This window comes from Mustela nigripes, chromosome 4 (assembly GCF_022355385.1).
Source record: "Mustela nigripes isolate SB6536 chromosome 4, MUSNIG.SB6536, whole genome shotgun sequence".
NCBI classification, from domain to species: Eukaryota; Metazoa; Chordata; class Mammalia; order Carnivora; family Mustelidae; genus Mustela; species Mustela nigripes.
The window spans coordinates 71,430,499-71,457,737 of NC_081560.1; the positions used below are offsets into that span (position 1 = coordinate 71,430,499).

The 27,239-nt window shown below is 39.0% G+C and overlaps 2 protein-coding genes across 9 annotated transcripts in view; one reads left to right on the top strand and one right to left on the bottom strand.

The window, feature by feature from the left end:
* The first annotated feature begins 423 nt into the window (after positions 1 to 423).
* On the top strand, positions 424 to 21,399 carry LOC132015957 (lanosterol 14-alpha demethylase). Of its 2 annotated transcripts, none has more exons than XM_059396873.1 (10): positions 424 to 577; positions 2,570 to 2,668; positions 6,478 to 6,654; positions 7,837 to 7,963; positions 9,512 to 9,686; positions 11,501 to 11,620; positions 12,037 to 12,232; positions 13,444 to 13,539; positions 14,565 to 14,733; positions 20,462 to 21,399. In XM_059396873.1, exons 3-10 carry the CDS (start codon positions 6,502 to 6,504, stop codon positions 20,638 to 20,640), a joined length of 1,215 nt encoding a protein of 404 aa, XP_059252856.1. In that variant the 5' UTR covers positions 424 to 577; positions 2,570 to 2,668; positions 6,478 to 6,501; the 3' UTR covers positions 20,641 to 21,399. The 2 variants fall into 2 exon arrangements, with proteins under 2 accessions (XP_059252856.1, XP_059252855.1); XM_059396872.1 differs by lacking the exon at positions 424 to 577 and adding an exon at positions 658 to 1,010.
* Positions 21,400 to 24,288: 2,889 nt separating this feature from the next.
* The window catches only part of AKAP9 (A-kinase anchoring protein 9), a 191,328-nt gene continuing 188,377 nt past the window's right edge, over positions 24,289 to 27,239 (bottom strand). For all 7 annotated transcript variants that reach the window (XM_059396875.1, XM_059396877.1, XM_059396876.1 and 4 more), the window contains one exon: positions 24,289 to 24,832. In XM_059396875.1, coding sequence (XP_059252858.1) covers positions 24,798 to 24,832 — 35 coding nt within the window. In that variant the 3' untranslated portion in view covers positions 24,289 to 24,797. The remainder of the gene's footprint in view (positions 24,833 to 27,239) is intronic.

The following is a 27,239-nucleotide window of genomic DNA, read 5'->3' on the forward strand; positions in this document are numbered from 1 at the left end:
CATCGCGTTGGCCTAAAATATACAAATTTGTTTCGGAAAACCTGCTTCCGTATAATCCAGACAGCAGCTAAGTTTTGTTATCGTTATGCCATATATTAATACCTGTCAGACTGGTCTTAATTGGGGTGGCATGGGACTGACCTCATCGCCCCACCCTTCAGTGTGTAGACGGCCTCTTTCACAATATCCCTTTTCCCGAGCTTGTTGGCTGTCTCTCCAGTACCTCAGGACGCGGGCCCTGAAAAGCTCGGTTGCAGCGGGTCGCTTGTCCAGGCCAAGGGCGGTGCTCAAGCCACCCGCCCGGCTGACGCCACATAAGCTGAGATCACCTCACGCGCGAGCTGAGCAATCACAGAGCGCGCCGCCGGCGCTGCCGTCCCTCAGCAAACCCCGCTCTGAGATCCCTCCGCCTGCCCTTTCCCGGCGCTGTATAGTGGTGCCCCGCACCCCGGGCACGCAGGCTCAGGTGGCCCGTGATTCTCAGGGGGTGACCGTCTCTTTAGCTTTCGTTCTCTTCTGTCTTTGTACCATTCATCCCACAAGTGCAGCCTGCTTTTTTCAGGACCTCTCTCCCGGCGTAAGGAGACCTCGGCCATATTAAGACCTACTTGGGGGCGTGGTTAGCATCAGGCCCGCCCCGTTCTGTGACGCACAGGGTGGCGCGCGTGGGAGCCGATAGTAGGGGGTGGGACTGGGTTTAGTAGGAGACCTGGGGGCCGGGGCCGCCTCCGGACGCCCATCTACCGGCTTTACTCGCTCCATCGAGTCGCAGGAGCGGTGGCGACCTCGGCCTCCAGCGTCTCTGGAGAACTGTAGTGGCTGCTGCGGCGGTCAGGATGGTGTTGCTGGGTTTACTGCAGGCGGGCGGGTCTGTGCTGGGGCAGGCGATGGAGCGGGTGACCGGCGGGAACCTCCTGTCCATGCTGCTGATCGCCTGCGCCTTCACGCTTGGCCTAGTCTACCTGTTCCGCCTCGCAGTCGGCCACCTGGCCCCCCTGCCCGCGGGGGCGGTACGTGCACCCTAGGGGATCCGGGTGGGGGGACGCAGCGACCACTGTGGTCTAAGGGCTAGCGGGACGAGGACAAAGACGGCCAAAGTGCTAGCGGGAGTGGCGGCCGCAGCCGTGCTCAGATGGACGACGGCGGCAGAAGCATTGGGGACGGGGAAGTGGCTGCTCCCTCTGCTGCTTGTGGTCGCGACTTACTTGGTCTTGCTGGCTTTGGTGCTGGGGGTCCTGCAATCTGTAGCGATTCTGGCGGTGGCCGCGTGTCTGGTCTTGGTGGGCGTCGTGCTTGCCGCGTTTATGGTCTTAGTGGTGGTTGTGCTGGCTGAGGTGCTGGTGCCCCAAATGGCCGAGGCCAGTGTGTCGGCTGTAGCATTGAGAGCCTTTGTGGTGGTATCTTGGTGACTGCCCTGGTGGGGTCAGTATCCTTTGAGCTGTAGTACTGCCCCTAATGGCGATTTCTATCTGTATGGGGGTGGGGGGCGTGTTTGGTAGGGTGGGAGTGACTGGATTGTCCCTTCTTATGATGCCGTGAAGTGTCAGTTTCTTTAATTTAGTGTTTTTATTGACCACTAGCTTCATACTTACCTAATATATTTGATGAATGCATCCTTAACCAAACAACACCAAGTAGCTTTTAAAACAGTGGAATGTATGAACTTTTGACCAAGTCGTTTCTTAAAACCTAGGGTATCTAAAGTACCTTTTATAGTGAGTGAGAAGGAGTTCCTGCTAGTGCTGATCTACTCTAAAATCAGTGGATGAGGGGCGCTGGGTGGTTCAGTTGATTAAGCATCTGGTCCTTGATCTCAGCTCAGGTCTTGAGCTCAGGGTCCTGAGTTTAGACCCCATGCTGGGTGTGGAGACTACTTAAAAAATAAAATAAAATCAGTGGATGAGATGTGTTCTGTTTCCTCTTAAACATTTCACATCTTTCTATATCTCAAGTTACTGTTTGTCTTTTTCTATGCCTTCTTTAGGCAAGATTCTGGAACTAAAATTGTGAGTGATAGTGGTAAAGACAATACAGTTTGATTTCCCTGTTTTTTGTTGTTGTTGTTGTTGGGGGGTGCTAATGGTCAAGAACGTTACCTAGAGCCACCAATAAATAATACTGGACATACTCTGGACAGTGTTCAGCATGTGTAATTAACAATACCTTTGTGTTTGTCTAGTCACTTATACCATGTTTTGAGTTTCTGTTCTTTTTACTATGGCCACTCTCCAAAGATATTTGTAGTTTGGCAGTTTTTAAGTTAGGTAACATATTAGTATTAGTGGTAAATTTCATGTGTTTGGTCAGAAAACTAAAATGGTTATCTTGGGCTGCCTGGGTGACTCAGTCGTTAAGCATCTGCCTTTGGCTCACGTCATGATCCCAGGGTCCTGGGATCGAGCCCCATAGGGCTCCCTGCTTGGTGGGAAGCCTGCTTCTCCCTGTCCCACTCTGCTTATGTTCCCTCTTGCTGTCTCTCGTTGTCAAATAAAGTCTTAAAAAAAAACCCCAAAAAACAGGATATCTCAAAATGAAATCTGAACCTGCAATTTTTTGTCTTCTTTTGCAGAAAAGTCCACCATACATTTTCTCTCCAATTCCATTCCTTGGACATGCCATAGCATTTGGGAAAAGTCCAATTGAATTCCTAGAAAATGCATATGAGAAGGTAAGTTTTCCAAATAATTATAGGAAAAGAAATTTGTGCTTTTCAAACTTTTTTAAAATGGCAAAACATTAAAAGAGAAAGTGTAGGGGCGCCTGGGTGGCTCAGTGGGTTAAGCCGTTGCCTTCAGCTCAGGTCATGATCTCGGGGTCCTGGGATCGAGTCCCGCATCGGGCTCTCTGCTCTGCAGGGAGCTGGAGCCTGCTTCCCTCTCTCTCTCTCTCTGCCTGCCTCTCCGTCTACTTGTGATCTCTCTCTGTCAAATGAATAAATAAAATCTTAAAAAAAAAAAAAAAAAAAGAAAGTGTAATCTTAGTATAGGAAACCAGGTAAATTGGAGCTGTTCCTGTTTAAGCTGGCGGGGTCTTGGAGACTCTTGTAACTTTTCCTGTGTCTTGGGTGATCTTTGAGACATCACTGAGGAAAGTTCTGGCAGCTGTGATTTAAAAACCACTCGCCTACTTTAAAAAAAAAAAAAACCACTCACCTGAATTTTATACTTACTGATCATAGTTAAAATTGATACTGATCGATCCTTCTTTTTCTTAACCCGTCCCCTGTGGAATTTTCTAACCTGTTCTATACATCTGTGACTTCAGTTTCACTTGGATGACCCACAGGGGTACCATGGCCACTCAGATCTCTGTCCCTCTTCTCTCTAGTGAGCTTTCCAATACCAACTCAGCCATTTATCCCACAGTCCCATTGTGAATTGTTGTCACTCTTAACTCTTTCAGCTCCACAGTATAAATTTAAACACTTTAGTCTTAGACCACAACTTCTTTTCCTGGCTTTCTTCTTCAGCTCCTTCCATTAGAACCATTCTTTGACCTTATTAGATTTTCTAGTCCATTGTCCCATTTACTTTCTCCTGATCAGTTAGCTTCTTTTCTTCACTTTCCTTTGTTTTTCAGTTTGGGACAGTGGTCCATCATTTCACTGCCACTGTGGCCAATACCATACATACCCTGGATCTTTTCATTTTGCTTACGTAGTAAAACCCCAAACTTGTGGGGATTTTTCTTTTTCTTTTCTTCCTCGCACCAGATTAGTTTCTTCCTGACTTCATGATTCCCTACCTGAGCAAACTTTGAACACTGCTCAACAGTCGTGTTATGCCAAAGTATGTCTGGCATACTTTCTACTTCTCACAATGATGATTCAAACCTTCACTTTTCTAAACTCCTAATTCTTCCTATCAAAGTAGATGACTTTATCTCCTCTTTAGACATGTAAAACTGTCCAAAGAGAAATTTCTCATGTTCCCACTTTCAAACATCATTCTCTTTTCTTCCTGTTATACTAATTATAAAACACTTACTTTGTACTACTAAGTTCTTTACATAGATTATCTGACTGAAGTTCCACAAAAATCCTTTCAGGTATATCCATTGTATAGATGATAAAACGGAGAAACAGGTTATATAATTTGTTCTTGGGCTCACCACTGGCTAGTGGCCAAGCCAGGATTTATACATCGTCTAATTTCTGAATCTGTGCTTTTAATAATAATAATAAAACATGGTCTAATTTCTGAGTCTGTGCTTTTAATAATAATAATAATAGTAATAATAATAGTGGTAGGAATAGTAGTAGTAGTAGTAGTAAACAAGTAAATTTACTATGGCCAACACTCTCTTTCCTAATATATCTATAATATCTATATATCTATATATCTATATATCTATTTATATATCTCTCTGTACACACACACACACATCATGGATAAGGTGATACATATTTAGTCTTGATAATAGGTTCTGTTATTTCCATTTTATGAATGAGGGAAACTGAAGTACAGAAAGGTTAAGTTCTCTGACTGTAGACCAAGGTCACAATAGCTAACAGGGAGAGGACCTGGAATGTGAACCTTGGCAGTCTGGCTCCAGAATCTTGTGCTATGAGCCCAGCAGGGGCTATCATGTTGATTTTATACTATTTTGCTTCCTTTTGGAAGTTAAAGTCTCAATCCATCTTTGATCTCAGGAACCTTATGCTGTTATTTCTTCTTTGTGTAGTGACTGCCTGCCTTCAACTGGATCTTTCCCATTTTCTCTGAAAAGTTTTCAAAAGTCACTCATTTAAAAAGACTAGAGCTTCTCTTGACTTACAGGTCTCTTCTCATGCCCCTCCCCCATTAGCAAGTTTTCTGTACTTACTGTTTCCAAAATGTCCTGTTTACTTACTCTCAGTCTACCTTAGTCTGTCAGCCCCTTCACTAATGAGCTCCACGTCCTAGTTTAATGAGCTTGACCCCTCAGCTGTATTTGTCACTGGTGACTACTCCCTCCTTCTTAAATGTGGCTTCTCTCATTTGCCCCTCTATTTCTCTGACTGCTTTTTCTCTAACTCATTAGTGGGCTCATGCCTGGGCATTTACTGATGGGATTCATGGAGGTTTGGGCCTTGGCCTTTAGTCTTTCCTAGGTGATTTCATCTCTAACCTGTGGCTTCACTTACTAGACATAGCTAGGTGACACCCAAAGTAATGTCTCTGGTGAAGGTCTCTTCTCCAGCTCCAGACCTAGATGTCCCAACTCCCACATGATTCTTCCTGAGTTGTCTCACAGGTGCCTGAAATCCAGCATTTCTGAAGGCTAACCCTTGGTTTTTCTCTCTCCAATCCTGGTTGTCTTGTTTTCTCTTCTCACCATTTTTCTGTTTGCCAGAAGCCTAGGATTCATTCTTGATACTTCCCTTTCTCAATCCATTGATGTCTGCAAATTGTCTCTTCAAAATAATTCAGTATCCATCTGCTTCTGTGTGCACTGCCCCATCATTACCACATGGCAGGTTTTCATCATCAGGTTCCTGCAATAGGCTCTAACTCGTCTGACATTCTTTCTGCTCTTGTTTCACCCTCCTCCGTATAGCAGCCAGAGGGATCTTTCTTTTAAAATATGCATATATCCGTGTGTCCCTCCCATGCAGTTTAAAATCTTCTATGGGTTTCCATTGCTTGTAAGAAAAAACTTCTTCCTAATATGGCTTATGAGACTCTATAATATAGTCTCAGCCCTGCAGACTCAGCTCTCATCTCATCTTGTCCTTCCCCAGCGCCTGCCGCCCCCAGTTAGGATCTTTGTGTCTCATCCTTTGAGCCTCAGCTCAGGTGGCCTTTCCTCTCTTTGGTCTCCCTTTTATCAGTTCTCTCCTCACGGAGTTACTTTCCTTCCAATAGTACTTGTCACATTTGCATTTTTACATTTGTTAATGTGATTATTTGATTTAGTTGTATCCCCAGAGCCTGGTCTTTACTAATAATCAGAAAACTTCAAGGTAAAGCATTTAGCACCCAACCAGATTAACAAAAAGTTAAAAATGAAATCATTTAGTGTTGGTGGGATAGTAGTAAACTGGGTAACTAAATAAACTTTGGATGTCTTTACACAGCAAGCACAATAGGACAGGTCATAACCTTTGGTGACTCCTGTGAATTTATCTTTATCCAAGGGGGGAAAAAGTCTGTATTCTCAGAGATACTCATTGCAGAATTATCCATAATAAATAAAGAACTGACATATCATCCATATGTCCAATAATGAAAGAATAATTCCTAAAATTACGATATCTGTGTAAAGGATAGAGAATATTTTCAGTAGAAACTGAAAAAAAGCAGAATAAAAAGTTTGTATTTTACTTTCAACTGGATGAAAATAATTACAAATTTGCACAAAGACTGGGTGAATAATTGCATTAAAGTTTATGCGTGTTTTAATTTTTAAAAATGTTTTGTGAATTAATGAATTAGTGTTTAGTTTAGGGGTACATATTTTTCAGTATCATCACTATGGCTACTTTTCTTTCTTTAGTATGGACCTGTATTTAGTTTTACCATGGTGGGCAAGACATTTACTTATCTTCTGGGGAGTGATGCTGCTGCACTGCTTTTTAATAGTAAAAACGAGGACCTGAATGCAGAAGATGTCTACAGTCGTCTGACAACACCTGTGTTTGGGAAGGGAGTTGCATATGATGTGCCAAATCCAGTAGGTGACGCCAGTATCTTCAAGAAAGACAAATCTGTAATATAATAGTTACAGCTGATAATATAATATTGTACATTTAGAATGTAGAAATACATTCCTTGGTTCAAAAAAATCTGTAGAATGAGACATTTAAAAGGAAAGGCCTGGGTAACTGATGAGGAATGGGTATTGTTTTATAGCTACAGACATGGGCTAAGCAATTTTAAAGGTTGCCTGTACAAAGAAAGAGAATTGATGGTAACTTTGGGCATTGATTCAAGTGGGTAACAAGAAAATCTCATTATTTCATTGGAAGGGCCTCATGACTCTACTCCTGCCTGAAACTCTAGCATATGCGCTCTTTTGAGCTAGAGATTGTTGGCTTTAGAAGTTGGTGTGATTTCTTTTCCCGTCTTAAAGTCAGATATTAAAGTGGTGCAAATTGATGCAAAACACAGATGAGATTATTGGCTCTGTGGCTTGGTGTAGGCTCTGGCTGAGATTGTACCACACATGACCTAGTATCCTAGTGTAGTGGTTAAGAGTTGACATGAAGTGTTATTTCTGGGGATGAGCAAGGTGCGGGGGAATGAATGGCTCCTCAAGGCCAAATGCAAGAACCCTAGAAAATCCCTCTGGTCAAATATATCTACTCATTTTTTCACACTGATGATCAGATTCTTAAAATAGAAATGTCCCAATGGTTTAAAACCATTGGTTGTCTCAGTGTGAATTTATTTCAGTCAGACTATATTGAAATTCTCGTTAAACTTCTGGAAGATAGTGAGAAGAATGGTGGTTGTTTGGGAATGGAATGGGAAAATATATGAAGTAGGATAAAAATGATATGGGAACATAATGAACCTTTGGGGACTTGTGTTGGTATCTGGGTTGGGTTGGGATGCTAGAACCTAACAGGATAGGAAAGGGAAGCCCTCGGGTCAGGAGTGGGAAAATGCGTATGTAGGTAGGAAAGGCAGTGGGATTCCTAATTTATCATTAGTTGAGGGCCTGCATAGCAGGTATCTGTGTGTGTTACTTCAGATCCATGTCTGGTGTAGTTTTAAAAAATCTTTTATTAGTTTTATTTCAGTATCTTTTTTTAGAATATTGTTTTCTTCGAGTTATAATAACCCAAATGAATCTTCTGATAAAACAAAATTGTGTTTTAATGCTTGGTATTATACTGTTAATATTTTGAAGGTTTTTTTGGAGCAGAAGAAAATGTTAAAAAGTGGCCTTAACATAGCCCACTTTAGACAGCATGTTTCTATAATTGAGAAAGAAACAAAGGAATACTTCCAGAGTTGGGGAGAAAGTGGAGAAAAAAGTAAGCAAACTGTTTTGGTTTTGCATTTGTCCTAGTATTTCTACTTTTTTTTATGACTAGAAATGTGTGCGTGTATAATGAAAAACCATCTGCAGCATATGTAAAAACCACTCAGATTATTGGAATGAATATGTTTTGATAACCACAGAGTTAAAAAGACCTGAGAGGAAGTGATTATTGCTGTTCACCTATCAAAAACCTTAGAATGGGTTAATTAACATCCATGTATTTGTACAAATACGAGTCATGGTTAAATTTTGAAATAAACTGAACGTAAAACTTTCTGCAAGGTCATTTTAAGACAAAAAGTAAAAATAACTTTTTTTAACCCACCACGAGCAAGTAAAAGTCTAAATGATTTAATTTTGTATGTCATACCCTATCTATCTGATATTGTATGGGAATGACTTATTTAATGAAAAGAGTAAATTTAAATACGTAGGCTTACTCTATCACCAAATGTTATTATATGCTTTTTTGCATTATGTGTAGCATATAATGAGTATAACTTGATCTTCTTTGGATACTTATGTGAATCCATTATTTATATTGGATAGTAAGTGTTCCTCTCAGAGAAAATTCCCACCCCACGTCAGGAAGCAACATCTGCCTCACTGGGCATCAAGACCTCTGTGTGGGTCTCCATATTTTGGGTGTGGTCTTCAGTTTTTAAATGGTCCAGAAACTTCATTTTGTTTTTAAGCCACCTGAAGCTGATGTGATATATTTCTAACAATAGAAGAAGCTGATGTATAAACCAAAATGGCCAACTTAATAAGTATAAGTGAGACAAAGTTGTAGCACTAAGAACACCAGAATTTGCTAACCTTCATTGGCAAATCTAACTGCAAAGCCAAGTGATAATTGGAAGTTCATTTGGTAAACACAGAATTAAAGAACAAGGCATTGGGTGATTTTTATGATTTTTAAATGTCATCCAAATGTGCTTCCCTGACGTATCTGTCTCCAGTTTGGGATATACCAACTGATGATTAGCTACAGTTTTCTTACATATATAGGCAAGACCTCAAATTTTAGTCCTGGTCTAATTGCTTTTGACCTTCGAACTCCTGTAACTTTATTGGAAGGAAGTACTTGGAATTCCTGTAAATTTATTCATTTTTTAAAAATTTTTATTTTTAAGTAATCTCTACACCCAGTGCAAGGCTCAAGCTCATGACTCCGAGATAAAAAATCACACGCTCTATCAACTGAGCCAGCTAGGTGCCCCTCACTGTATTCTTTTTTATCTTCAATTTATCTTTTCAAGTTGAAGAGTCATGAGTGAGGTCCAGGGATGCCTTTGTGGCTTCCGTTTTGGCTGTACAGAGATGCTTCCCACCATGAGTTTCTTGCCTCTCTTTGTTGTGTCCATGTCTGTCTGTAGGCTTTTTTTTTTTTTTTTTTTTTGAAGATACAAACAGGATATTGTTGGTTCTTGAGTTTGTGTTCATAGTTTTCCTTTGTAATACTTTTACATCTCTAAGAAAGTGAAAATTTCAAAAGACTATTTGGCAATAGTAATGGGAATAATCTTTTTCCCTCTAGATTTGTTTGAGGCTCTTTCTGAGCTCATAATTTTAACAGCTAGCCATTGTTTACATGGAAAGGAAATCAGAAGTCAACTCAATGAGAAAGTGGCACAGCTGTATGCAGATCTGGATGGAGGTTTTAGCCATGCGGCCTGGCTGCTGCCAGGCTGGCTCCCTTTGCCTAGTTTCAGGTATGGATAAAGACGCCGTACTTGCTTATTTAACTGTAGAAATGCTGCAGTGTTGGTATGCTTTGCATTCACCAAGATAAAAAAATAAACATAAAACAGACAAATTAGGGGAGATTATGAGCTCCCTTCTTCTGTAAGAATTCAAGACAAGTTTTCTTTATGTAGTGAGCTCATTTAAGCTCAGTTTCAGTTTATAAGAGGTCATGTGTTGTCTAGCTGTTCTCATTTAAAACCTACTTATCTCACAAATCTCATCTACTCAGAAAGGTCTCTGGGCTCTACCTAACAGTGATACACCCCTCTATGCACTTATTTGAAAATATGAGCATTTTATAGTTTTTATAGTCTGTTGTGAAATTTCTTTGTTTTGAAGTAGTAGTGCTTTTCTCAAAACTATACTGTGATTTCCTTAAAGGCGGGGACCATCTGATACAAAGAAATACTGCTTATAGGACTTGACATATAGTTTAGTGTCTTGCATATTAGTGGGCTTTCTATACCTGTTGATTCTTTTCCGTTCAGGTGAGAGATGGGAGGAGTTAAACTGGCACTCCCTTTTTCTGCTTCTGCTACATAGTTTTGTACAGTTTCAGGTTAAAGAGGGGGAGAAAAAGGGAAAGCCAGGAGAGATTCTCTGGAATTCTTTGGAACTTGTAAAACCTTATATTTGTAAGGAGCTTTGCAGTTTTTAAAATGTTTTCATCCGTAACCTGTAGTGGGGTCTCCAGGAACGTGCAACAAGCCGTTTTTCCCTTTTCTATTTCCTAGATGAAGTCAGAAATGCCTGAGCTTGGTATGATAGACCTTTCCCACTTTAGCCCAGTCTTTCTCTGTCTTATCTGAACCAAATGATTTAACCAAATTATTCCATTCCCTTTCTTAAAACAGGCCTTCTGTTTTTCTGGCACTGCTATGTTCATATTGGGAAACATCTTCCCACATTGTCTCAGCAGATCCTCAGTAACAGTCTTACAAACACAGCGGAGCGGCTGTTTTTATTGGAAGCCTTAGGCAGTCAGCTAGGTAGTCAGATTGCCTGGTTTTAAGAAGCTAGGTAGAGGCTAGGTAGTCAGGTTGCCTGGTTTTAAATTTCAGCTCCACTGCTTTCTGGCTGTGTGTAATATGCAGCTGCCTGTGAAGTGAGGCTAAGAGCATCTACCTCACAGGAGGTCAAAGTGGGTGATTAACTTTCTCAAACATGAGCACTCTACTTTAAAGGTTAAGATTTGGGGACCTGAAGTTTGTTTTCTGACTATACTAGTATTTTTGCCCCTATAAAACCATGTTGTCTCAGAAGATCAAAGTAGAATCAAATCCTGTATACTGTAGTCGTGTTCTAAATCCTAGATTTAGATCATCCTAAATAAATCTTAGGTTTATTTAAATTCTGACTCCTACAGAAAAACCAGAATGACTCTCCATCTTTTTAAAAAATTAATTTGGTTAAAATTGGAATTTCGTTAATTTAAAGGAGTGTTCTTCTGTTAAACTGGAAAATGGTTCTAAAGTAATAATCATAAGTCTTGTTTTAGACCTTGTGTTAGAACACAGGAAGTATATTAGCAATCAGGGATATATATGTTAGGACACATTTCTTGCCTTTAAGGATCCTAGAAATTTCTAACAGTATGAGATTTTTATAGCTTCTCTTTTTCTTTTGGTTCTGAGTTTTTTTTAATCAGTTGTTTTATTAGAGTCATTTAAATTAGTTAAATAAGGTTGCTATAAGCGAGGTCCTGGTTATTTTCCAAAATGAATCTGATGCCAGGAAGTATGACATTATTTTTTTAGTCATTTTTGTCTTTGAATTGCAGACGTAGGGACAGAGCTCATCGAGAGATCAAGAATATTTTCTATAAAGCAATCCAGAAGCGCAGACAGTCAGAAGAAAAAATTGATGACATTCTCCAAACTTTACTAGATTCTACTTACAAGTAAGTGCTGTTTGGATCACATGTTAAGCCGAAGCAGGAAATTGCATATTAAAACAAAGTTAAATAATATGTCCAGTTAAAAAGTAGTGATGTTGACAAAATTCGTAGCTGTGAGCCTTGGGCTTGTTAAATGGATGAGACACGAATTCTTGGGATCCCATCGCCTTCCTGGAGCCTGAGGACCGACCACACATGGGGAAACATCTATTGACAAACCACAGTAACATCTTTTGTAATGAAAATCATACTTTTCTATTGTCTGTCTCTTTCCCCTCAAGGGAAAGAATTCTCATTTGTGATGGGCAAATGCAAGACTATTACACCTGAAAAACTTACTCACTATGACCCTTTATTTAAATGTGGAGCATGAAGTGGGTCTGCCAAACTGTTAAATTTGTGTGTGACTCCTTCCACAGGGATGGGCGTCCTTTGACAGATGACGAAGTGGCGGGCATGCTTATTGGACTGCTCCTTGCTGGCCAGCACACATCCTCAACTACTAGTGCCTGGATGGGCTTCTTTTTGGCCAGAGACAAAACACTTCAAGAGAAATGTTATTTAGAACAGAAAACAGTCTGTGGAGAACATCTCCCTCCTTTAACTTATGACCAGGTTTGTTGCATTTTTCCTTTCATTGCTTTGTGACTGCAGTATATAATGAATGGCTAGTTTTTAAAGGGGACAATTTGATATATTCTATTTACTATAGATTAAATTGCTTAGTTTCTTTTAGAAAATTCCCCACACACCTCTGTGAAATGTCTTAACATTGGATTCAGTTTGCTAGTATTTTGTTGAGGATTTTTGCATCTGTGTTCATACAGAATATTGATGTGTAGTTTTATTATGAGGTCTTTGACAGGTTTTGGTGCATGGAGAAATGCTGGTCTCAGAATGAGTTTACCAGTGTTCCCTCCCCTTTTATTTTTTTGGAAGAGTTTGTGAAGATTAATAATCCTTCTTACATGTTTGGTTAGAATTCACCAGTAAAGCCATTGGAGTCTGTGCTTTTCTTTGTGGGAAGTTGATTATGTGTTATACATCTATTCATACATTTTGTTTCTTCTTGAGTCTGGTTTTGTCCTTCTAGGAATGTGTCCATTTTCTTCTAGGTTACCTAATTCATTGGTTTACAGTTATTATAGTATTCTCTTAGAATCCTTTCTATTTCTGTAAGGTCAGGAGTGATGGGTCTTTCATTCCTGATTTTGTAACTTTTAAAATAATAATTGATACATAATTTACATAATATAGAATCAGGCCATTTAGAGTATATAACTTGCTATTTTTTGATATATTCAGAATTGTGAAAACCATCACAATTTTAGGACATTTAAATCACTACCAAAAGAAAGCTGGTATCCAATTTGAAAGCAGTCAAATGCTCCATTTCCCCTACCCCTGGCTACCACTAATCTACTTTTTGTCTGTATAGATTTGCCGTACCCTGGACATTCTCATATAAATGGGATTATACAATATGTTGTCTTTTGTGACTGGCTTCTTTCACTTAGCATGTTTCAGGTTTCATACATGTGGTAGCGTGATTTTTGCTAGTGTTTTCATTTTTTAGACAAGTGGATTTTTGCAGCCCCTTACTGTGCCATTCTTCAGTGATTACAGCTTATACTGATGGTATCCTGGCCTCTTTCCCTTGTTGATCATGGATAATGACAGAATGAGATAATCTCAGATACTGAACCAGTTACCTGTGCACTTCTACCGCAATATAATCTATTTTATTTTAACCCAGAAATTTAAACACATACTGCTGAAGTAAATTAAGATATTTCTAAAACTCGGGAAATGTTTTCCCTTTTTAGCTGAAGGATCTAAATTTACTTGATCGCTGTATAAAAGAAACATTAAGACTTCGACCTCCTATAATGACCATGATGAGAATGGCCAAAACTCCTCAGGTGAGTCTCTTGGTTAGATTTCCCTTTCCATTCCTGTTTAATTGATCAAAAAGAAGAAAAATATAACAGCAAAGAGAATTTTTAAAAAAGATTTATTTATTTATTTATTTGACGGACAGAGATCCCAAGTAGGCAGAGAGGCAGGCAGAGAAAGAGGGGGAAGTAGGCTCCCCACTGAACAGAGAGTCGATGTGGGGCTCGATCCCAGGACCCTGAGATTATGACCCGAGCCGAAGGCAGAGGACTTAACCCACTGAGCCACCCAGGCGCCCCCAAAGAGAATTTTTTAAATTATAAAAGGATAATCATTCCCATATAATTTCAGTTTTTTATGTTCTAATATATAATTACATATTCTGATTATATAGATAATTTTATGTAATTAGAGAGTATACATGCTAATCTGTTCCCTGCATTTTTATTTAACAATTAGGGTTTTTTGGTTTTTGTTTTTTTTTAAAGATTTTATTTATTTATTTGACACAGAGAGAGAGAGCAAGGGAGGGGACACAAGCAGGAGAGGGATTGGGAGAGGCAAAAGCAGGCTTTCTGCTGAGCAGGGAGCCTGATCAATGCAGGGCTTGATCCCAGGACCCTGGGATCATGACCTGAGCCGAAGGCAGACGTTTAACGACTGAGCCACCGAGGTGCCCCGACAATTAGGGTTTTCAAAATGGTAGTATATTTTTCCCCCCTGATTTTTAAAAAAGCTTCTTTTGTTAAAAATTCTGGTAGTGTGAAAAAAAAAATTCTGGTAGTGTGGAAATATACAGATCGGATTGTGAAAGGCTCCTTGATATCCCTCTGCTACCTCTGAGGTATTACGGCTTTTTAAAGTTTTCAGCCCAGTGTTGGGTCACTTGGAAATCATCTTGAGTGAAAATAATTTTTACCTGGCCTATCATCTAGCTAGTTTTAAAAATATATGTGTATTACATGTGTTAATGCTTTATTACATAATAGTCTGGTTATTTGGTAAAATAGTTCTTATATTATCTAATGAAGTGTGTTGGTTTCATTTGTAGACTGTGGCAGGGTATACCATTCCTCCAGGACATCAGGTGTGTGTCTCTCCCACTGTCAATCAGAGACTTAAAGACTCATGGGTAGAACGTCTGGACTTTAATCCTGATCGCTACTTACAGGACAATCCAGCATCAGGAGAGAAGTTTGCTTATGTGCCATTTGGAGCTGGTAAGATACCATTTTACATTTGAAATGTTTGTTCTGATAATATATTTATGTCGGTAAAAATAATCCATATGAATTTTATTTATAAACATCTTTTCCTCATAGGGACATTCCTGTCAACATTTGTAGGAGTATCATCTTTGCCAAATTGGAAAAAGTATTTTCTTTGTTCTAAAGGAAATAGCTCAGTGAATCCTTGTATAATGCCCTGTTACCTTCTGACCAATTTAGTTTCTTCAGGTTTAATTTTTATAGTACACCCTGTTCTCCCTTATAACAGTATTTAAAGCTCTTTGTGAATTTTAAAGAGCCACGGGAATTAGCACACCATTTGGGCAATTATTTCAGGCTAAACATTGTAAGAGATTATCAGTGTTTCAGAAAAGAGCAAAAGCAGTCTTATTAAAATTGAAGCTTTTCTGGATTGTTAGTCAACCTTTTGGTGGTCTGTCTGTATCCTTAGGATAAAATGGTCTTTAAATTTGGGCAGGTCTTGCATAGGTTTGCAAGCTTATGCATTTCAGTTACGATCCTTAAATTATGCAGGCAGACCTTTGTTCCTGCGATAATCTCTCTCTTCACTGGTACTGGACAGATTAAACTACGTTTTATGACTTCTTGTTTAGCCTTTCCAAAGAGATTTGAAGTGGCACAACTTTTTTTTGTCATTGGTCACACTGTCTCCATATGTTAAGGGAAGTAGAAAGTACTTTAGGAACTTCAGATCTTATAACTTTAATAAATAAATTTAATAATATGGTATATAACATCACATATGAAAGAGTCGTAGATTGTTCAAACAGTTGGAAGGGGCATTAGTTCTGTGGCCCCAAATCTGCCCCAAACAGGAGTCATTTCTAAACTGCTAATTGCCTGGACTGCGCTTGAACTTTTTTAGGTAATAGATTGCTCAGTTACCTTCTGTGGCAGCTCATTTTGTTCTTTGAACAGATTCCATTTTTAAAAACTTAACATTAAATCTGTAATCTGGGGGCACTTGGCTGGCTCAGTTGGTAGAGCATGTGACTCTTGGTCTCAGGGTCATGAGTTCAGGCCCCCATGTTGGGTGTTGAGCCTACTTAAAAAAAAAAAAAATTGTAATGTTTCCTTTAAACATCCCATTGTGTTTAAAACATCCCCTAGTTGTTTTCTCTGAAGTTATACTGTATATCTTTGATCTATCTCAATATAGGATATAATGTTCCCTCAAATTTTTCACCATTGTGCTAGTTTCCTAGGGCTACTGTACCTCCCACAAACTGGATGATTTAAAACAATAGACATTTCTTCTTCCACATTTCTGGGGGCTGGAAGTCTGAAATTAAGATGTTGGCAGGGCCTTACTCTTCCTGTTGGCTCCAGGGGACAGTCTTTCCTTGCTTGTCCCAAACTTCTGGAGGCTCTTGGCCATCTTTGGCATTCCTTGGCTTGTAGCTATATTGCTCTCATCACTGCCTGTCTTCCCTTGGCCATCTGCCCTGTGGGTGTATCTCTGAATCTGTGCATGGCTTTCTTTGAAGGACACACCAGCATTGGATTCAGGGTTCATCCTAACCTGGTATGACTTCATTGTAACTAATTATATCTGCAAAGTCTGATTTCTGAGTAGATATGAATTTTGGGGGGACAGTGTTCTACCCCATATGATCATCATGTTAAACGTGTCCCAGTTTCTTTAATCATGACTCTGTAATTGTGTAATTTTTTCTGTGTTGGTGAATGTAGCATGTAGCTTATTCATTGTCATATTATCTTTGTGAATCATCAGAATTTATCCATTTTTCTATTAATTCATAGTTTGGGTACTTCTAATTTCCTTCTATTAAAAATAGTCCTTTAATCTTCCTGTGAGTAAGCCAACCCTCTCCTTAGATGTTGTATTTGCATATGGAATGGTTTGTAAACACTCTTCTTAAATAGGGCTCCTCGAAGTAAGTGCATTTATGGGCCATGTAGCACTGTGCTAGTAATACGCATTTTAAAATTTTTCCTCTATTTAATCTTCACAACCACACTATGAAGAATGGGGACTGTCATTCATTTTTCAGAAATGGAAACCAAGGCTTAACAATGCTTTTTTCAATTCCAGTAATTTGATCTTTTTGTATTCCCTGAAAAGCCATCTTTTGTTACTGAGCTCACTACTTTATGAGGTTCTGGTAGGCTGGAGAGATTGGAAGGCATTAGTCATTTCTGGCCTAAATATTTCTGATATCATCTTTTATTAAGTTTGTCTCTCTGGCTTTTATATATAACCTTTTAGAAATACATGAATTATATTTCCTATTATTAAAATTCCCCTGACATTTTAATAAAAATTTCAAAGCAAAGTCAAAAGAATTTTATATTGAACATTCATATACCCATTATCTAGATTCTGCCACTGACATTTTACTTATACTTGTTTTATCACATATCTGTCCATCACTTGATTTACTTATCAAGTGCATTTTAAAGTAAACTATATATACATCAGTATATTGTCACTCTTGTTTTTCAGCACGTATATAATAAACTACACTTCAGTATTCTAGTTTTGATGTAAGATTTTACAGTGAAATATTTAAGTCAGTATTCATTGTTTTGACAAATGAATAACCTCAATCAAATCTGATTTTTAAAATTGTTATTGTTTCCCAGTCCTGTCTAAAAACCTTTGCCTGGCCCCAAGCTATGAAGACATTCTCCTCTATTATTCCCTATTAAATATGATGGTTTGGGGCACCTGTGTGCCTTTGGCTCAGGTCATGATCTAAGGGTCCTGGGATCAAGCCCTGCTTGGGGCTCCCTGCTCAGTGGAGAGTCTGCTTCTCCCTTTCCCTCTGTTCCCCTCCAACCCCCGCTGCTTGTGCTGTCTGCTCTCTCTCATGCTCTAATAAATAAAATCTTAAAAAATTTTTTTGATTGCCGTAGCATTATGTTTAGGTCTATGATCACCTGGAATTAGTTTTTGAGTTGGTGTGAGACAGAAATTGAAGGTTTTTTGGTTTGTCGTTTTAAAAAAGATTTTACTTATTTGAGAAAGCAAGCAAGAGAGTATACACTGGGGCTTGGGGGCAGAGGGAGAAGCAGGCTCCACACTGAATAGGGAACCTGATGCGAGCTCTATCCCAGGACCCCAGGATCATGACCTGAGCCGAAGATAGATGCTTAACCCACTGAGCCCGCACAGGCACCACCTCCCCTTTTTTTAATGTTAGATACAGTTATTCCCATATGTTAAAAAAACTTTTTCATCCTTGGCTTGCTTTATTTACTGCCTTTTCTGATAATCAAATAACCATAAAAGTATGTCTTCACCCTTTGCTGTGTTTTATTGTTCTGTTTGTTGAGCCCTGTCCAGGACCACATTGTTTTGGTTGGTTGCTGTGAAAGAAAAAGAACCCCACTTTCTACTCTACACTCTACTTCTAACAACATTTCTGGCCACTAAACGTTTGGGTGTTTTTCCCACACTAATTTTCTATGGACACCCACTGGGTGTCCTGCAGTTCAACTCAGTTCTGACACTATTCACCTGGGGTAATCACAGACCCCAGAGGTTAAGGGCGTAGTCCCACAAGACTCCCCCTTGCCCTCCATTACTTCAGATACCAGTTGCGAGTCCAGTTTGTCTCCTGTTCTTCTGACTGCTGAGCTATAAATCAGAGTTTTCTTGGTCTCCTCTTTGGGGTGCCACAGCTTCTTAAAATGGCTCACAGAACCCAGAAAACAGTTTATTTACTGGATTAACAGTTTATTACAAAGCGGGGGGGATACAACTCAGGAACAGCTTATTGAGGAGATACATAGGGCAAGGTATGGGGAAAGGGGCACAGAGCTTCCATGCCTTCTGGGAATGCCACATGCCCACCATCTCCACCCTATGGAGACCATAGGTTCACTGCTCTGGAAAGCTCTCTGAATACAGCTCTCAGTCCTCCATACTATAGGGGTGAGGCTTCATTATGTAGGCATGATTGATTAAATCTTTGGTGATTAATTCAACCTCCAGCCCCTTTTCTGTCCTGGAGGTCAGGAGTTAGGGCTGTAAGTTCTAACCCTTTAAGCACATGGTTGGTTCCCCTGGCTGCCAGGCCCTACTCTGAGGGGATTTCTAGAAGTCCCCCATTTACAAACCCAGGTGTGGTTGAAAGGAGCTTGTTTTGAATAACAAAAGTCTTTTTCTTTTACTGCTCTTTGCTCTTAAGAAATTCCAAGGTGTTTGAGGAGCTCTGTGCTAAGGATGGGAGAAGGAGCAAATATTTATTATAAACCACAGTATCACAGCTGTTGTCCCTTTAGTATTGAAGTCAGATTTGAAGTCAGTTTAAGTCTTCCAACTTTTTATTTTTTTTTCCCCAAGACTGCTCTGGATATCCTCGGTCCTCCTTTGCATTTCTATATGCATTTAAAAAAAAAATGGTCTCATTTGAATTCCACTTAGTTAACATACAGTGTAATACTAGTTTTAGGGGTATAATATAGTGACTCAACACTTCCATACAACACCCGGTGCTCATTACAAGTGCATGCCTTAATCACGCCCCCCCACCTCCATTCTGATAACCTTTAGTTTGTTCTCTATAGTAAAGAGTCTGTTTCTTGGTTTGCCTCTTTTCCCCCTTTGCTCCTTTGTTCTTTAATTCCAGGAGTGCAATCCGATGGCATTTTTCTTTCTCTGACTTACTTTGCTTAGCATAATGGTTTTTAGCTCCATCCATATTGTTGCAAATGGCAGGATTTCATTCTCTCTTTTTAAAAAAATTTTATTTATTTGACAGAGATCACAGGTAGGCAGAGAGGCAGGCAGAGGAGGAAGCAGGCTGCCCGTGGAGCAGAGAGCCCAAGGAGGGGCTCGATCCCAGGACCCTGAGACCATGACCTGAGCCGAAGGCAGAGGCTTTAACCCACTGAGCCACCCAGGCGCCCCAGGATTTCATTTTTTATGACTGTGTAATATTCCATTGTATATATGTACCACACCTTCTTTATCCATTCATGTTTATAGATACTTGGGCTATTTCCATAATTTGGCTACTGTAGGTAATGTCATAAACATTGGGGTGCATGTATCCTTTTGAATTAGTATTTTTTAATCCATGTGTTTTTGAATCAATTTTTCAGTTTTTATGTGTATATAACCTTTTAAATTTTGATCTTGGTATGTGTTACTATTTTGATTTATTAAATCCCTTTTTCTCCCATTGTTCTTTTGAAATGGCATTTAAAGTGTTTTTTTAAAGACTGTATTTTTAAGTAATCTCTACGCCCAGTATGGGGCTCAAACTCACAACCCTGAGACCAAGAATTGCACACACTCCCCTGATTGGCCAGCCAGGTTGCCCCTGGCATTTAAAGTTTTGATTGACTTTTAATTAGGGCTGTCTTGGGACAGAAGCTAAGAATATTCTAGTGTATTTCCAAAATAGATTGTCATCATAGATTTCAAATCTTACATATATTTAAACTTAGATGTGACATTTCAAAGAAAAAAGCTATTAGAAGAGTCATTATATAATCATCCAAGTACTGTTTCCCTTAAAAAAGAAACCTTGAAAATCTGAGATTTTTATTAACTATTTTTTTAATATTCTTCTTTTATGTGAAAAGAATATGTCATCTTTCCCCTATATAATATAATCTCTATATCTGCTATCCCTCCAAAGTGTAAACAAATTTATCACTCCAGGAGAAAAGATGGGAAAAAGAATTTCAATTGATTCTTAAAAAATTTTCCTTTTTTTAACAGGACGTCATCGTTGTATTGGGGAGAATTTTGCCTACGTTCAGATCAAGACAATTTGGTCCACTATGCTTCGTTTATATGAATTTGATCTCATTGATGGATATTTTCCCACTGTGAATTATACAACCATGATTCACACCCCTGAAAACCCAGTTATCCGATACAAACGAAGATCAAAATGAAAAAGGCCACAAGGAACTAACATGTGAAACATCACTGTAAACCGCAAAAGCATTTGAAGAGAATGAAGTTTACGAAACAACTCCTGGTGTATTCTTTGAATTTTAAAGGACAACTAGATTAACTTAGTTTTTATATTTTCTGAACTGAATGGTTCCATCAAATCTAATGGCATTTCGTATATTTCCTAATAGTTTTATGATGGCTATTAAGGAAATCAAATTCACTAGTATGAAATTATTTAGGGGGATCTTGGTAATTGACAGATTCTAAACACAGTGTCCAGGTATTAATCTTAACAAACATAGCTCTTGGAAAGTAGATTTGGGGTATTTACATCTTAGATCTGCAAGTAGAAAAAAGCCCAGAGGCCCAGGGAGATACTTGGAAACTCAGGTTATTTATTTACTGAGTAATGTTTGTGTGTGTGAGTGAGGATGGATGGATAAGGAACTCCCATGTAAAGCCTTTGATAAAAAAGAATCTCATCAGTTGTTTTGGTATGATACCCAGCGTGGTGGAGCTATGCTGTAGAAAAATGTCCTTTGAAATTTTAACTGGAAGAAGCATTGTCTCCAGGAAACAAACAGATCTGACGATGACTTAGTAATTATGTTTCCTAAAAAATAATAGTACTAAAGAATGCACAAGTATCTTAATCTAACTACTAAATGCTATATATTTGTTTATCTGATAAATTTCCATCTGGTTCCACATGGTGACATAAATGTGAAAGCCCAAAATAAAGTCCTTAAGGAATAGTTTCTGTTCTTTGACTCTCAGTGTTTCCTGCTTCTTCTCCAGAATCTAATTAGGGACGTTTCGGTTATTAGTTCTGTTTACTAAAACTTAATTTAGGTTAAAAATCTTTTAAAAATATATATATAAAATCTGAGAGTAGTAACTCTGGCTTTAAGGTAGCATGGAGTATAGGGTCTTTGGGAGTAGTATCATTGGCTGCACTGTGTGCAGCCTGTGTTCAAGAATCAACTCAAAGTGTAACTGGGGACCTGAATATATATTTGTTGTAATTTGACCACATGATCTGTTTTTGCTGGATGAGGCCAAACTATCTTCCCTTATGTACAAGGGGAAGATGCTAGAAGGGTTGTGTTAAACTATTTGTGAAGGCAACAAAAAAAAAATCTCTGCTTTTAGAGATTTTCACATTATCTCTGACAAAAAAAGATATAGTAGTCTATTCACTAATTATAAAGTGGTGTGCTTCAGTGAGTAGAATTCAGGAATCTAGGAACTTGGATGGGGAAAAAAAATCCATCTTTGTACTAATTTTAAACTGTGATTTAGTATTTATGAAGCAAAAAACTATATGAGCCTTAGCAGTACCCAGGATTTTGAGAACAAAAATCACTGATTTTCCATATCACATAAAGATGTTTCAGATCTCCTGAAATGTCTTTTACTTCCATCACTATTTTAAAGTTATGATAGTTATTAGATCAACTGCTAGATTCTTATTTCTAAAAATGTACTATTTCTATGTAATTGGTTTCCTTCACAACTCTTTTAAACATATGTGTTTAAAAGCACTATTCTGAGAAGGGACCCGTAGTTTCCAAGGAGACACTTGAGAGGTTCATGGCACAAAGAATGTTTAAACTCTGAGTAAGGCTAGTCTGTGCTTAGCGAGTAATTTGTTTTAGACTTGAATAGACAACTTTTTGAAATTATTAACAAATAATGTATTATTTGTTTCAGGGGCACAGGTCTATAATTCATCAATCTTACACAATACACAGTGCTCACCACAACACCTACCTTCCCCAGTGTCCATCACGCAGCCACCCCATCCCTTCCACCTCCCTCCACTCCAGCAACCCTCAGTTTGTTTCCTGAGATTAAGAGTCTCTTATGGTTTGTCTCCCTCTCTGGTTTTGTCGTTTCATTTTTTCCTCTCTTCCCCTATGATCCTCTGCCTTGTTCCTCAAATTCCACGTATTGGTGAGATAACAGGATAATTGTCTCTTTGATGATTGACTTATTTTGCTTAGTATAATACCCTCTAGTTCCATCCATGTTTTTGGAAATGGCAATATTTCATTTTTTGGTGGCTGCATAATATTCCATTGTGTATATATACACACACCGTATCTTTATCCATTCATCTGGGCTCTTTCCATAGTTTGGCTTTGAACAGACTTCATTTTAAACCACTGACTCATGACTGATAAAGCACTGATAAGTTGTGGAATGCAGAAGCCTGATGTCATAAGGAGGGCTGATGGTTAGATAATGGGACATCTGTGCATCTACCACCTTCTCCATTCTCTTTCATAGCAGAAGGGCCTTGAATGGCAAGCTGTGCTCACTAAAAAAGGTCCTACTCGGGACGCCTGGGTGGCTCAGTTGGTTGGACGACTGCCTTCGGCTCAGGTCATGATCCTGGAGTCCCGGGATCGAGTCCAGCATTGGACTCCCAGCTCCATGGGGAGTCTGCTTCTCTCTCTGACCTTCTCCTCGTTCATGCTCTCTCTCACTGTCTCTCTCTCCAATAAAAAAATAAAATCTTAAAAAAAAAAAAAAGGTCCTACTCAACTAAATGCTTTGGAATACATTTGTTATTTCTGGAACTCTTATTTAGAACCCAGCTGCTTTCATATGGAAAAATTAGTTAATTTGAAATCTTCGAGAATGTAGACTTGTTACCATAGCCTGTTTGTTGGTATAAGATCACAGACTGTCCAGGGGTAAGACAAAATCCTCAGGATATAATAAGCATTCAATACTACTCTCCTTGCTGTTTTAGTGAGATGCCATATTTCAGGGAGGATCCTGGTTCAGCAAAGCTGAGATTTACATTATCTCTATGAGAGCTTCCCAATCTGGAAATTGGCTTGGACAGCAAGAATACTGCTTAATTCTGCTGGATTTAGCATTATGCTTAATACAATTTAAGATTCTATCAGTTAAATGATTTCTGCATCATCCTACTAGGCATGGCTTTGTGAAGACACACCTTTGGACACAAGTAACACTAAACATAATTGGGCAATTATAGACTACTCATGAAAATATCAACATAGCTTTTAAAAAACAATATAAGTAGATGTAAAGTTGACATAGAGTTATCCAGAAAACTTCCTTAAGGGAGAGAGAGAAAAATCCCAATAGTATCTAAAATTAGAAAAACTTTCTAAATCTCAAAATACACATATTTGAGATAATGAGATCATCTGCACTGCCACTGACTGTTTGTGTCCATATCTCCCCACCAAATTCTTACGTTGAAATCCAATCCTCAATTTGTTGGTATTTGTAAGTGGGGCCATTGGGAAGTGATAAGGTCAAGGAGGCAGATGTCTCATGAATGGGATTAATGTCCTTATAACAGACCTCAGATAGCTCCCCTGTCCCTTCTGCCATGTGATGACAGAGCAAGAAGATGGTAGTCTATGAAACACGAGGCAGGCTCTTATTGGACATCAAATCTACTGGCACCTTGGTTTTGGACTTCCCAGCCTCCAGAAGTGTGAGAAGTTAATTTCTGTTATAAGTCATCTAGTCTATGGTTATTTGCTTACAGCAGCCTGAATGAACTAAGACATACACCAAGCACTACAGTTCAGTTAAAAATGAAGGTTCAAAAAAAAAAAAGGAGGTTCCCCACAAAAAGGTTCAATACAGTGTGGTTAAAATGGTGAAGTCATTTTTATTTCAGTACTTGACAAAATACCCCATAAAATTCAAAACTTCTACCATTATACAAAAATAGGTCTCTACAAGTGATAGTATCTGTCTTCATCACCAGTAGCAAATATATTAGGGCAGAAACATGTAATTCAGTAGCCTTATAAGAAAAGTGCAGGACACCTCAAGCTACACATTCAGCAGTATCATAATGCGCAAAAGTTTAATCTTTTCACCCATCCGATAAATACACAAGGTTTATAATTTAATCATTTAAATTAGCATTCCACAAATATACATGTAATTTAATGATTATTGTGCATGAATACATACACAATGCTAATATGTACAAATTCCAGTTTGTTTTCATGTGCTGGCAAGGGATCTGTATACAATCATAAGCTGTGTTCTTATTGGTCCCGCTGAATATCCACAATACAAAAGCACAAAAGAATGACTGATTTACAAAAGGCAATCTGTTTAAAATCATTTTGATTCATGTTTTAAAGGATTATCTTCTCATGCCAGCATGAAATTGGGTTGAACCTATGAGAGAAAAAGAAGATACATTAATGATTTTAAATCAAATTTCTACCTAAGCCAGACCACTTAGTACAGGCACACCTTGGAGACACTGAAGGTTGGGTCCCAGACCACTGCAATCAAGTGAATACTGCAATACAGAGTCAAATAATTTTGTTTTCCCAGGTAAAAAAAAAAAAATTATGTTTACACTATAAAAGTGCACAGTTGCATTATATCTAAAAATACAATGTACATACCTTTAATACTTTATTATTAAAAAGTGCTAATCATCATCTGAGCTTATAATCTTTTTGCTGGTGGAGGGTCTTGTCTTGATGTTGACGGCTGCTGACTGATCATGGTGGTGGTTGCTGAAGGGTGGGGTGGCTGTGGCAATAACTTCAAATAAAATGAAAATGAAATCTGCTGCATCGATTGACTCCACTGATTGGCTCTTCCTTTCATGCACAATTTCTCCGTATTGACAGCATTTACTCAGTGTAGAACTTTTATTATTAGTGTTGAACTTTCAAAACGAATCAAACCTCAAACTCTGCCGCTTTATCAACTAAGTTTATGTAATAGTATAAATCCTTTGTTATCACTTCAACAATCTTCACATTATCCTCACTAGGAACAGATTCCATCTCAAGAGACCACTTGTTTTTGCTCATCCATAAGTAACCCCGCAAACATTAAAAAGTTTCATTATGAGATTGTAGCAGTTCAGTTCCATCTCCAGACTTCACTTTTAGTTCTCCTGCTACTTCCACCACATCTGCAGTTACTACTTCCTCCACTGAAGTCTTCAACATCTTTAAGTCATGCACGAGGGTTGAAATCAATGTCTTCCAAACTCCTGTTCATGTTGATATTTTGACCTCTCCCCATGAATCATAAATGTTCTTACTGGCATCCAGAAAAGTGAATCCTTTCCAGAAGGTTTTTGGTTTACTTTGCCCAGATCTGTCAGCTGAATCACCATCTATGGTAGCTAGAACCTTACAAAATGTATTTCATAAATACTAAGACTTGAAAATTAAAATTACTCCTTGATCCATGGGCTGCAGAATGGATATTGTATGCAGGTATGTAAATGCTAACCCCGCTGTATAGTAGACCTCTTGGGTGAGTATTGTCAATGAGCAGTAATACTTTGAAAGGGATCTTTTTTTCCTGAACAGTAGATCTCAACAATGGGTTTAAAATATTCAGTATACCACGTAAATAGTTGGGGTGTTCTATCCTGATGGAACACAGGCAGAGCAGATTTAGCATAATTCTTATGGGCCCCAGCATTTTTTTGAACGTAGTCACTAGCTGCCATCAGTCCCTAACTAGAGTCATCCCATCCTTTGAAGCTAGACATGGGACTCTTCATCTCCAGCTATGAAAGCCCTAGATGGCATCTTCTTCCAAAAGGCTATTCCATCCACATTAAATATCTGCTATTCAGTGTAGCCAACTTCAGGAATGATCTTGGCTAGATCTTCTGGATTACTCGGGAGCTTCTCCATCAGCACTTGTCACTTCACCAGGCACTTTTATGCCATGGAGACTTCTTTCCTTAAAATGCATCAACCAAACTCTGCTAGCTTCAAACTTTTCACCTGTAGCTTCCTCACCTCTTTCAGCCTTTACAGAATCAAGGAGAGTTAGGGCCTTGCTCTGGATTAGGCTTTGGCATAAGGGAATCCTGTAGCTGGTTTGCTTTCTTATCATTTGTGTTCACTGCTGTAGCACTTTTATTTTAGCTATTTTTAAAGATTTTATTTATTTGACAGAGAGAGAGGGAGGGAGCACAAGCAGGGGGGGCAGCACAGGGAGGGGGAGAAGCAGGGAGCCTGATGTGGGACTTGATCCCAGGACCCTGGGATTATGACCTGAGTTGAAGGCAGATGCTTCATTGACTGACCCACCCAGGTGCCCTGGTGTAGCACTTTTAATTTCCTTCAAGAACTTATCTTTTGCATTTATAGTTTGGCTCTTTGGTGCAAGAGGCCTACCTTTTGGCCTATCTTGGCTTTTGACTTGCCTTCCTCACTAAACTTAATCATTTCTAACTCTTGACTTTGAGTGAGATGTGTGATTCTTCCTTTCAGTAAAGTACTAAGAAGCCATGGTACGGTTATTGACTGGCCTAATTTCAGTGTTGCTGTATCTCAGGGTATAAGGTGGCTCAAGGAGAGGAAAGGAGACAGAGGTGTCTGCTGGTGGAGCAGTCAGAACACATACATTAATCAATTGAGTTTGTTGTCTTATATGGGAACTGTTCATGGTGCCTCCTGAACAATTACAACAGTAACGTCAAAAATCACTGACCACAGGTCTAATGAAAAAGTCTGTGAGAGCTACCAAATGTGACAGAGACATGAAAGTGAGCAAATGTTGGAAAATGGCACCAAGAGACTTCTTCAAACACAGGCCT

What these genes read in the sequence shown, in the direction of transcription:
- LOC132015957 (XM_059396872.1), top strand. Translation starts at nt 837, where the DNA reads ATGGTGTTGCTGGGTTTACTGCAGGCGGGCGGGTCTGTGCTGGGGCAG. An exon ending in TAGAAAATGCATATGAGAAG is followed by an intron (nt 2,669 to 6,477) that starts GTAAGTTTTCCA and finishes TTCTTTCTTTAG; the next exon opens with TATGGACCTGTATTTAGTTT. An exon ending in GGGAGAAAGTGGAGAAAAAA is followed by an intron (nt 7,964 to 9,511) that starts GTAAGCAAACTG and finishes TTTTCCCTCTAG; the next exon opens with ATTTGTTTGAGGCTCTTTCT.